Source organism: Notolepis coatsorum, assembly GCF_963971535.1.
Source record: "Notolepis coatsorum genome assembly, chromosome: 5".
Classification (NCBI taxonomy): domain Eukaryota; kingdom Metazoa; phylum Chordata; class Actinopteri; order Aulopiformes; family Paralepididae; genus Notolepis; species Notolepis coatsorum.
Genome location: NC_140169.1, coordinates 133,635,973 through 133,648,236, shown reverse-complemented (window position 1 = coordinate 133,648,236; position 12,264 = coordinate 133,635,973). Strand labels below are relative to the sequence as shown.

Sequence of the window (12,264 nt, the reverse complement as noted above, 5' to 3'; positions counted from 1 at the left end):
TTACTACAAAAACAGTACATAGCACTTCAATTCAAACACATTACTCTTTCACATTACATTGTGTTTTACTTCCCCAGGTTGAAAGTAATGTATATAGGCACGATATTTAAATTCATGAGAAATCCTCACAACCATTACTTCTGGTCCCTAACATTCCATGTTATTATCATTAACAATCCACATAGATTTATGGACAAATTCAAATTCGACTGACCAACACAACCATGGCAACCGTTTCAATTCGTCATCTTTAGTCCCACCCTTCCTCTCGCGTCCAAACGTCTTACACTTTGATAATCCACGCCACGGGTCGCCAGCTATTTAAATATACAATGGATCTAAAGTTGTACAGTAGGCTAAAGAGGAACGGAACACAACGGTAGAGTTTCTTATCACCCTCTCCTCCTCTGGTCCAACCTTTATCACGTCATCTTTTAACATACTGCAAATTATTCCTGACTGAAGCCCCAAGCACCTACTGTGTGTAACCGTGTGTATACTGTATGTAACAGCGTGTATACTTATGTAACAGCCTGTATACTGCATGTAACAGCGTGTATACTGCATGTAACAGTGTGTATACTGTATGTAACAGTGTGTATACTGCATATAACAGCGTGTATACTGCATGTAACAGCGTGTATACTGCATGTAACAGCATGTATACTGTATGTAACAGCGTGTATACTGTATGTAACAGCGTGTATACTGCATGTAACAGTGTGTATACTGCATGTAACAGCGTGTATACTGTATGTAACAGCGTATATACTGTAGCTGAGGGGCTTCATGCGAAGACGACTACCCAATAAGAGTGTGATTCTTGGCGGAATATACAGCGAGTCTATATCTGGGAGGGAAGGATGCGGGACGCTTTCTTCAATTTAGCACCAGAAATGCAATCGGAAAAAAGGCATTTTGAATCGTGGAGGCTTTGCGAAACGTCACATTTGACGGCACGCGCATTCTCTGCCCGCATCCCAAGGCTTTAAAGTAGGAGACTTCAAGGTGTCCTTTTACATCTCGTCACATAATCCTTGAAGTGTCTTCCAATTTCTCGGGAAGAAGGGCGTTTGACCGAGGAGGCCTGAGGTTTTAACGAGGTTAAAGACGTCGTCCCCCTATTTCTTCAGACATTGGTACATCAGAGCCCGTGGGTTGAGCATGTAGTGCTCTGAGTTGAGTAACTTGGTGAGGTACTGTGGCATTGGAGCCCGGGGGTTCATGTAGGACATGCCTGGACTGACGGCCATGACCTCCGCGATCTTCTGTTTCATCTCTCCGATCTCCTTGTCTTGTTTCATTACTCTGCCTGCGGGAGAAGCATAGGTATAATAGTGTGTTATATAGAAACAGAGGTATATATAGTGTGTTATATAGAAACAGAGTTACCGGTATATATAGTGTTATATAGAAACAGAGGTATATATAGTGTGTTATATAGAAACAGAGTTATATATGGTGTTATATTGAAACAGAGGTATATATAGTGTGTTATATATAAACAGGTATATATAGTGTGTTATATAGAAACAGAGGTATATATAGTGTTATATTTAAACAGAGGTATATATAGTGTTATATAGAAACATGGGTATATATAGTGTGTTATATAGAAACATGGGTATATATAGTGTGTTATATTGAAACAGAGGTATATATAGTGTGTTATATAGAAACAGAGGTATATATAGTGTGTTATATAGAAACAGGTATGTATAGTGTTATATAGAAACAGGTATATATAGTGTGTTATATTGAAACAGGTATATATAGTGTGTTATATAGAAACAGGTATATATAGTGTTATATAGAAACTGGTATATATAGTGTTATATAGAAACAGAGGTATATATAGTGTTATATAGAAACAGAGGTATAATAGTGTGTTATATATAAACAGGTATATATAGTGTGTTATATAGAAACAGAGGTATATATAATGTGTTATATAGAAACAGAGATATATAGTGTGTTGGCTCAGATAGAAAATAATGCCCCCCCCCCCCCCCCCCCCCCCCTAGTTTATGGGTGTAAAGTGTTCTGGTGCTGTGAGATTGTTCCATGGCACAATAGGCCATTTTATATAAGAATCAACACTGTGATATCCATATAAAAAAGAAATAATAATATTAATAATTCAAAAAGATAAAATAACATATTTGCACTGCATGCATAGAAGAACTACATGGTTTTGACCCTAAACTACATGGGAAAGTGAATTAAAAACGACTCTGAATGTAGATATAAACGTATTCATATCATTCCGAGCTCACGATATTAGCCAGTTATGTGAGAGTGGAGGGCGACCTTGTGCTATCTCCAGCTGCCTCCTGGCGTCCCCCAGGGCTGAGAACAGGTCCAGTTTGATGCGAGTCTCTGCGCTCAGGTTGTACTCCAGATGCTGAGCCTTCTCCTGCAGGGCCGAGAGAGTGGACAGCAGCATGTCCGTCTCTTGCTCCATACAGCGGTACTTTCCCAAGGCCTGAGATCAGAAACACACGATTAGAGACACAGCTCAGGGCAAAGACAAAGAACAGGCCCATATTTACAAAGTAGTAGGAGTGCTGATCTCGGATCAGTGGCTAGACTTTGTGACCTTATTCAAACGAACAGACTGACACTGACTCTAGACCAGCGCTCCCACTTTGAGAGGCGTTGTGAATACGGACCCAAAGCACACGGCACAGTTACGACGGGTGAGGTGAGCGCTGTGAGCCGCATGGTGCTTTGGTTTCATAAGTATATTTGGTCTCGTAACTTTTGTGCTTGGGGTCATGAGAAGAATTATTTTTCAATGAAAATGTTTTAATTATGTCTTATGTCTTCCACTTAGGGAACCAATGCACCACAAACAACATCGAACAGCGATGGTGAATTGGAGGATGGCACAGCCATTCAAAAAAACAATGGAATTACCAAAAGGGATTCCAAGAGATGATTCTTTCTGTGTTTCGATACACTTTTGATTGATTTGGTTTTACAGTTTCTCACAATTTGAAGGAGGTGTCCAAAATAAACAACAATGACAGATTTGGACACTCACTTTACGCTGTGCAATGTTTTTATGAAAGACCTGCCTTCTGCTCGAGCATGCTTCATGAGTGTGTGCGGCCGGAAATGGAATAGAAAACCACATACATATACAACAACAAAAACACACCCAATGTAAGACAAATACAATCACTGATGTGATGACAAATATGTTGACAAATGTGTTGATGTCGATCTCAAGCTAAAATAAAAAAAGCCTATATGGGGAAACTCATTCCATTCCCCTACAGGACTTTTACAAAGAGCACACAGAATTACAAGAAGAATTACAAGACAAAACAAAATCATGAAACAACAAAAATAAACTAAAAACAGCAAAACCCATCGACGACCAATTACTGCACTGGATCAAGCTCACAAGACATGTTGACTCACAAATATTCATTCACAAAATAATGAGTGAGAGAATACCTCCACATCACTCTCTAGATCTATCACACGACCCTCTTTCACTTCATACTCCAGCTGCAGTTGTTTGTACTCTGTCTCTAGATCTTTTACTCTTTTCCTTAACATTAGGGTCTCAGAGTGTTCCTGCCTGGTGTGGGAGACGGGAGAAAATACAGGTTTTGAGGAGAGAGAGGACTTTAATTGAGGGTGGGGGGGGGGGGGGGGGGGCATTTCACACAGAAATAAACATTTACATGCCATGTTGTGCATCTTGAAATTGGTCTTGATATTTCTGTGCGCTGTGCACTGAATTCTGTTCCTTGTTGTTTGCGTATTAGCTGTATTAACATGCGAGGCGGAGTGATATCGCGGTTATTGGCCTGGTGTGCTGCGGTCGTAGGTCCATAGACCAGCACACCAGTGCCAATAACCATCACATAGCACAACCTTTTTTTTATACTTTTTTTTTTTTTTTTTTTCAAACATTAAACAAAGACAGAATAGATTATAGATTTATTTTGGTCTTCCACGAAGAAAAATAGTTGTGCTAATGGAAAATGTGCAGATGATACAATGCAACAGGTGATTGTAGTCTAGTGAATTAATTCAAAGTAAATAAGGCGGGATTGATACTGGTAAAGTTGTAAGTTGTACCAGTTCATATATTACAGTTATAAGCTCTCATTGAAGGCCTCTCGTCCAATGACAATGCACGGTCAGAAATTAATATTGTAAAATGATTGAAGGATGAATTTGAGCATATTCTTGATAGCATCCCAGTATTGGGCTTCATCCCAAAAAGCTGAACATCCATTTTGGATAAACATTGTTACCTCATGTTCATTGCTCAATATTTCAAATCTAAAGATGATTATATCTTACATCTACAAATGTAGCTATTTCTATTTAAAATGTATTAATTTTTTTTTAAACGTCAATAGTATTCAGTATTAATTCATATTCAGTTTAAGCCAACAATTATTTCTCAAGAATAAGGGAAAGATTTGTTTTGTGTGTGTGTGTGTTTTTAAAATTTCATAAAGAAAAAACACCAATAAAGTGCTTCACAGAAAATGTTGAAGGTGCTCTTTGGACAGTGGATGACTGTCAATCCAAGGCAGTCTTCATAGAAAAAAAGATTTAAAAGCCTTTTTAAGCAGCTAATTCATCATGGAATAATAGAAAGCCAACATGTTTCAACCTGATGGAAGACCAGCTCTGGCTGAAACATATCCCCCTCCCCCATGATGAACTGAGCATTCAATAAAGGCTTTTTAATGTTTTTTTTGCTGGCTATCTTGTTATGGAATGAAGCGCAGGCCATTTAAAAATGCAATCAACGAAGGAGCCGCCCCTTACCTGTTGCTTAGACTCCGTGCCAAGTTGGCTGCCTCCTCCAGTTTCTGAGCCTGCAGCTCAGCCAGCTGTTTCTCAATGGAGAGTCTGGCTTCTGTCTCCGCTCTGGTTTTCTTCTCTAGCACTGCACTGGTCTGTTTGTCCTTCTGCTTAGTCTTGGTCAGACACAGAATCCTAAACCACCAACACACAAGCAGATTTGCAAACACAAATTCGCAATAGCTACAACCTTCAGTCAATCAATCAATTCATACAGCAGCCCATAGGGGGAGCCAAAGGCAAGCTGTCACTATGAGAGCTGATGACTGAATCACTCACTTGCTTTGGAGCAGCGCGTTGGACTGTCTGAGCAGAGACACCTCCGGCCTCACGCTCCGCTCGCTGTTTGTCAGGTTGCAGATGTGACTCCGAAACTCCTGCTCACTCTGTCTGCTGGCCTGCAGCTCCCCTTTCAGCCTCCTGAACTCCTGCTCCAGTCTAGCGGAGGGAGGGGAGGGAGGGAGAGAGGGGAGAGAGGAGAGGGAGGGAGAAGGAGAGAGAGGGGGAGGGAGAAGAAGAGGGAGGGGAGGGAGAAGGAGAGAGAGGGGGGAGGGAGAAGGAGAGAGGGAAGGGAGGAGAGGGAGGGGTGGGAGGGAGGAGAGTGAGAGGAGGGAGGGAGGGGAAGAAAGAGGGAGGGAGAGAGGGGGGAGAGAGAGGGGGGAGGGAGAGAGAGGGAGGGAGAGGGGGGAGGGAGGGAGGGGAGAGAGAGGGAAGGAGAGGGAGAGAGGGAGGGAGAGAGAGACAGGGATGGAGGGAGGGAGAGAGAGAGAAGGATGGAGAGGGAGAGAGGGGAGTTAGAGGGAGGGGTGGGTGGGAGAGAGGGCAAGAGAGTGAGGGAGGAGAGTTAGAGGGGGGGGGGAGGGAGTGAGGGAGGGAGGGGAAGAGAGAGGGAGAGGGAGGGAAGGAGAGAGAGGGAGGGAGAGAGAGAGGGGGAGGGAAAGATGGGGGGGGGGTTACTATACTCCATCACATCTCTTCAATCTCTCAAATTCTAAAATTCATATCTTATCGATTGGAACAAAATTGAACTAAACAGTGGCCTACTTAGCAATCTGTTCAGCATGTTGGTTCTGAATGGCCGCGGCGTTCTTGTCCGCGGCGTCCCGACTGGGACTGAGTGTTTTGGAGGTGGACCTCTGTTTCCTCTCCGTCCTGCCCCCCGGTGGTGAGGGGGTGTTAGTGCTGCTCCTGCGTGTTTTAGGCGAGGAGCTCTTGGCCGCCCGCACAGCCTTGCCGCTCGGCTCCTCCTGAGGTAGGTTCTCCGGCGTCGCCGGGGGTTCGGCCGCTCCCGCCCCACTGGGGAGGTGGTCCCGTGGCTCACTGGTGGTGGTGGTGTTGTTGTTGGGTTTGGAGGAGGAGGAGGAGGAGGAGCAGATCCGGCGGTTCGAGTCTGCTGGCCTCGCCTCCTCCATCCCCTTCTCCGCCCCTCTGTCCTCGCTGCGGATCTGGAGGCAGTCCAGAGTGTGTGACTCGTCCGCGGGCGCTGCGCCACTCTGACACTGGTACTGACTCGAGTCGGGTTTGGGCTTCCATTTTGAGTCTGTGTAGGAGAGGATGTTTCAAGTTAACAAAGTAAACCGTGAGCTGTGGAATGTTCCTGGTGTTACGCCACGATAGAAATGCTAACTACCGCGTGTGGAAATATCAGGGCCTCTATGCGTGAAGATAATAATGAATGGGGGCGTACTTTGGTCGAAAATAGTTCCTACATGAAACTGGTCACAACAAGGTCTGTATATTTTTGGAAAGACACTGCTGTTGAGTTTTTAAAATGTATTTTTTTTTGTGCTTTGAGTGCCACAAACCGAGTGTTCTTCCGCTCTATTGTATTGATTGATGGCAGATATCTGCAAAACTATAGGCTAATGACACAGAAATGATCTGGATGGAGAGATAGCACTCCAGGGGGAAAGTATGTTTTTGGGGGAATTTTGGGTAAACAAAGATTTTTAAACTTTTAAACTTTAAACTTCTCAAATCAGCACTACTATTCTACATTTACATTTACATTTTGTCATTTATTTGACGCTTTTATCCAAAGCAACTTACAAGTTTTGTACAACAAGACAATTCTAACAAGAGTATTCTAAGATGCTTTATACATAAATACAGCCGCTGGAGTCTCATTCACTCATTCACCAAACAGGACCAGTGCACCTTTAAAAGTTAAATCTTTCTGCAAGTGACTTCACAATTTTCATACTGACATACTGTACCTAAATAAAAGGAGACAAAGCATTTGCATCAAGCACTATATGGAATCGAAAAAACCATTGAAACTGTTCCAGTACATGTAAAACGATCATCCAACGGGAATCAATTCCAGCTTTAAGTGTAACTGGGCATTACAGCATGGCCTATATTGTAGCAATCTCAGAAACAGTGATGCCACAGATTACTTGTAAAAAGAATCTGATTACTGATTACTGATTACTCCTTTAAAAAGTAATCTAGTTACTTTACTGATTACTTGATTATCAAAGTAACTTATTTACTTTGAAAGTAACTAGGTTACGAAGTTGTCGTCGTCCCCCCTGCTGCTGCCACAACATAAGAATGACAATTTTTTTTCTCTCTCTCTCTCTCTCTACCAAATCCATTCTGAGACAACGGACTCAGTGCGTACTCCGCAAGTCGCGCGTTACATGAATCTCTCTCTCTCACTCTCACTCTCTCACTCTCTCTCAAGTAGCCAAATTACACTATAAAACAAACTGGATAGTTTATTTAACTTCATGCTGAAGCCATTCTAAAATCAGCTATAAACGTAAACATGCGTGTGTGGCTGTGTGCGTGCGTGCACGAGCGCACATCCCATCTCCAGTCTAGCTGACTGTACCCCTGGCTCTCTTATCATCAGCATTATGAGATAGTAACTAAATAGTAACACACAGCCACTTGGAAAAGTAACTGTAATCAGATTACTGGCTGGTAAAAAGTAAGTAAGTTAGATTACTATTTACTGAAAAAGTTATCAGATTAGAGTAACTAGTTACTTAGTAACTAGTTACTGGCATCACTGCTCAGAAACCTATTGTTTTACAAACATTCCATACTAGATCTCTTCAGATGAGGTTCGTTGCTAGGGAAACAGGTTGGGCCAGAGTGTAGTTCATGTCAGTTACTATTAGCAAACACTTAAATAAACTCGGGCCAATGTAGAATGTTTGCTGTTCGAAAAGGTCTACAGAATGTTCTGAGAAAAGGATCGTTGCTGTACTCACTGCCATTGCCGTCGGTGGCGGTCTTGGGGTAGAGCTGGAGGCCAGGGGGGAGGGACTGTTGCAGAAGGTGCATGTGGAAGTCGTTTTCACTCTGCACAGCTTTCTGCGTTCGCAGCTTGAAGATGTTGGTGAAGTAGCAGGTGGCGTCGAACCCCAGGTATACAACAGGGTACCCGATGCTGAGTGACAATACAGAGGCGGGAATATAGTTCAAGTGCACCATACCGTACTACCTGGAGATGAAGATGGCAAATGGTAGATAGTGCATTTACTGTATATAGCAGCTTTTATCCAAAGCGATTTTACAATTTGTTCCTCACATTTGACCCATTCACTCACACATTCACACACTGATGGCGGAGGCAACCATGCAAGGTGCCAACCTGCTCATCGGGAGCAATTAGGGGTTAAATGTCTTGCTCAAGGACAGTTGCCCGGGAAGAGCGGGAATCGAACCGGGAACCTCCGGATTACCAGACGACTGCTCTTCCTCCCGAGCCACTATCGCCCCCATATAACTAATAATTATAATATAAATGATAACTACGGAATAGATCAGACACGCCGGTGGTTATTTTGTCTAGGTAAATACGTTTCTCCCACATCATCTTATTTGAATCTTATTGGTAGATCTGCCTTTGGTTTCTGTGCCCCTGACTTGTGGAATAGCCTGCAGAATACATTGAAATGAGGTCCTCTAGTGTCTATGGGTCCATTTAAAACACAATATGTAACTGTTTAATTAAAAGAATTTAAAAGAAAACACCCTTTTCTTTCATTTGTTCTTAAATTGGTTTTAACGTCTGCTGTGTCTGAAATGATTGACACAATGTGATGATCTATGAATGTAATTACTCAATGACACTGTAAATTAGTTTAATCACTCAGTGTATTTTCGAGAATAAATAAAGCTTGAATTAATGAATGGATGAATAAATGGATGAATGAATGGTAACACTGAAATTACTCAAATAAAAATCTACTAAGAACCACCCTTCTAGGCTTATTGACCATATATATATACAAATATCACAGAAAAGACTATAGAAAGATTTAATTCTGACTCAATTTAACATTCATGCTTTTGCTTGGTTTTTTAGATAAAGCTCAAGTCAAGAAGTGTAATAGAAAGGCAGAGGCAGACTCCTTAGTGAACGCTATGTAATAATAAATCGACTTACCAGTGTGCAGCGAAGAGATGCGACAGGTTGGCGTGGGAGTTTTTCAGGTCTTTGAGTCGAAGAGAAGCCTCTGTATACACAAGCAGAATCCACAGGGAGACTGTCGAAACACAGATGCCCTTCTCTGAGGAGGAAACCAAACAGCATGCACATATAAACCTGCTGGTCAACGTATGTGCATTGTGCATCTAAATCAGTTGTGAAATATAATTTAAATGCACTTTGTTTTTGAGTAAGGATTTAGGGTTAGGGCTGTTTATTGTAATAGAGGTAAGGTAATGTAAGCTCACATCCCAAGTTGCAATATGTATGATCATAAACTGCACAATCAAAGCTGCTTGATGTCAGACTGACTGGAATACTCCATTATTTTTTTTATAGAGGTATGTGGTTCACCTTCGTAAAAAAGAAAAAACTAAAAGTCAAGCATTTTCCAAAGTGACATAAGCAAAGACTTACCCGTGTGCCAAATGTAATTGAACAAGACATAGGTGCTAGCCACAAAGAACAGCCAGTGCAATGGAACGAAAATCAAGCAAAAGATGTCCAGAGTGAATGCAGCGCAAACGAAAACAACACAAATAACCTGCAAACAAAAGAGTACATCGACTTTAGTACAACGCCTTGGGGCGGACACTTGCAGCTCCTAGAGAAACAGGAGTATAGGAAAACAACAGGAACTCTATTATGTCAAAATATCTGTAGCAGCTACTTATTTATTGGCGGTAACATTTCATCTTTCGACAGTCGGGGGGGGGGGGGGGGGGGGGGGGGGGAAGGGGGGGGGTTGCGGAAGGTGGAAGTGAAGCGGAGGAGGTGCTCTCACCAGCCCGTGGCAGTGGAAGGTGGTGTAGACGCTCCCGAGGAACAGCCAGCACGGCCACAGGTACTCCAGCCTGAACTCCAGGATGAAATCTGCCAGGAGCACCGCGGTCCACATGATCACAAACTTCAAAAAGGTGTATGCGCTGCGAAGACACAAGGTTTGAGGTGTAAGGAATAAATCAAAGGTCCAACATCCGTATCTAATGACAAATGTACAATGCTATATATATTATATATGTATTATTATTATTATATTTTTGTATTTTTTATTTTATACCCATCTCATCATCTGTTGTATATAATCTCACAAAACACTTGTGAGATGTGTCACAGCCAGAACATAAAACCCATTGAGATGTTGAGAGGATATGAGCTCTCTGTCTAATAGTGCATAGGCCTACTGTAGTGAACAGATTTCCATTGCTGAGCAAGCCATGTTTCAAGTTTCTTTAATAGTTGTCATACAGAAGTACAGAATACTTTTGTACAAAATGCTTCTTACTGTTGCGCTCCAGAGACTGTGCATGACAAGTGTGTGATTATAGGCAACTATAGGGCCCTTCTAATACAATATACAGTGCATTGTGAATTCAATACAAAACAATGTTTTTCTTTTAGTCATTCACTACGAAATGTATTGCTTGTGTACAAAGCCAGACAGGAGCTCTGGTTTTCCCCTTTGTTCCTGATTCATCCTTTCATCCATCGGCTAGTGTATCACATCGCCCCCTCTTTGTTTGGTTACCATGGCAATATTTCATCTGTAATAGTGAGAAATCCAAGAAAGCCCTGTAGCTGCCTTTTATCTGCAAACTATACCCCTGCCATCTCATCTCATTATCTCGTTGCCTTTGGTTAATTCATCTAGCCTTTAGCAGATAGTTCTATTGTGAAATACAATGAATAGCCTGTACAACTGGGACTCCACAACGAGTAGCCTATATACAGTATATGGATAGGCTACGTGAAATAAAAACAAATAATTAATAAAAAAAAAAAAAAAAAAAGAAGAAGAAACAATATAATGGTTGCATGACCACTGCAAAAGAAAAAGAAAAAAAAGAAAAAAGGCCTACGTCAGTGCTTTATTCCCACTGTATAATAGGGAAACATTTTCCTTTATAGCCCTATGTGTCTAGACGTGTCCGTAACGGGTGCAAAGCCTGCTTATAGGTGACAGCCAGTGATATTGCAATATATGTAACATTTCCCTTACATGCTCAACAACAATAACAACAACAATAGCCTAATAATACGAAGAATAGGCTAATATTTAATAACAATACTCGTAAACATTATAACTTTAGCATAAAATAGGGCCCACGTAGAACAATATACAAAAGAAAATCCGATAGACTTGACACCCTCAAGATTTCTGACATCCTGTAGGCTAATAAAAGAAAGTAGCTCTAGATTTTCCACACACCTGCTACTGTATCTCACGCTGCAACGACGCATGTCTATTTATGTAATAGCCCATTTTGGAGAACATGCTAAAACAGATCAATTAGCCTAAATCAATGTGACAGACGCACACAGGTGAGATGTTGGCTGGAGATTTTACACAAAGAGCGCACAACAACAACGACGATGCGTCACCATATCGCTACCTTTCAGAAAGCTTCTCCGTTATTTTAATTTTTTTCATTTTCCGTAGCCTATTGGCGTCCACATAACGTTTCTTCATCGTATGGCTTCCGTTCCCCTCGGCTCTAGTCCGTATACCGCAAGAGCGCGGCGAAAAACATGGGGAAAGAATATCCTTATTATAGAAGATGTCAACCTGGTATTGAGAAAGAAAGCGATCTCCGACGTGCGCGGATGCTGTTCTGCGCATGCGCTTTGCGTCCATGTACCTACACAGCAGCGTCGCTCGAGGGGAGCGTTGACATCAAAGTCTACCAGGCGTCCAACACGCGTCTCTGCTGTAAAGTGCATCCATCCTCTCGTTGGCCAATTTGACAGAACATGTTTGAAATTGTGAGTGAGTAAACAGGGCCAAGTGCCAAGTGTGTTTCATAGATAGAGAAAACAAAAACGTCTCTCTAAATTCACAATCATGTTTTGGTAGCATAATAGATTCGATTAGATTAGATAATGATTAATAGATTAATAGATAGATAGATAGATAGATAGATAGATAGATAGATAGATAGATAGATAGATAGATAGATAGATAGATAGATAGATAGATA

The 12,264-nt window shown here is 41.8% G+C and overlaps 1 protein-coding gene across 1 annotated transcript; it reads right to left on the bottom strand.

The window, feature by feature from the left end:
• Nucleotides 1-822: 822 nt before the first annotated feature.
• LOC311229206 (macoilin) lies at nt 823-11,759 on the bottom strand. The gene is made up of 11 exons (XM_084315276.1): nt 11,680-11,759; nt 10,071-10,212; nt 9,704-9,830; nt 9,245-9,368; nt 8,064-8,242; nt 5,884-6,379; nt 5,119-5,277; nt 4,804-4,974; nt 3,466-3,592; nt 2,311-2,485; nt 823-1,312 (listed from the first exon to the last, which is right to left on the bottom strand). The coding sequence occupies exons 1-11, from the start codon at nt 11,754-11,756 to the stop codon at nt 1,122-1,124; spliced, it is 1,968 nt and encodes a 655-aa protein (XP_084171402.1). The 5' UTR covers nt 11,757-11,759; the 3' UTR covers nt 823-1,121.
• Nucleotides 11,760-12,264: the final 505 nt, after the last annotated feature.

Bases quoted from the DNA above. Each gene is read 5' to 3' on its own strand.
- LOC311229206 (XM_084315276.1), bottom strand. From the start codon at position 11,756: ATGAAGAAACGTTATGTGGACGCCAATAGGCTACGGAAAATGAAAAAA. The intron at 9,369-9,703 runs GTAAGTCTTTGC...TTTCCTCCTCAG, and splicing joins CAATTACATTTGGCACACGG to AGAAGGGCATCTGTGTTTCG. The intron at 8,243-9,244 runs GTAAGTCGATTT...ATTGTCACTCAG, and splicing joins CATCTCTTCGCTGCACACTG to CATCGGGTACCCTGTTGTAT.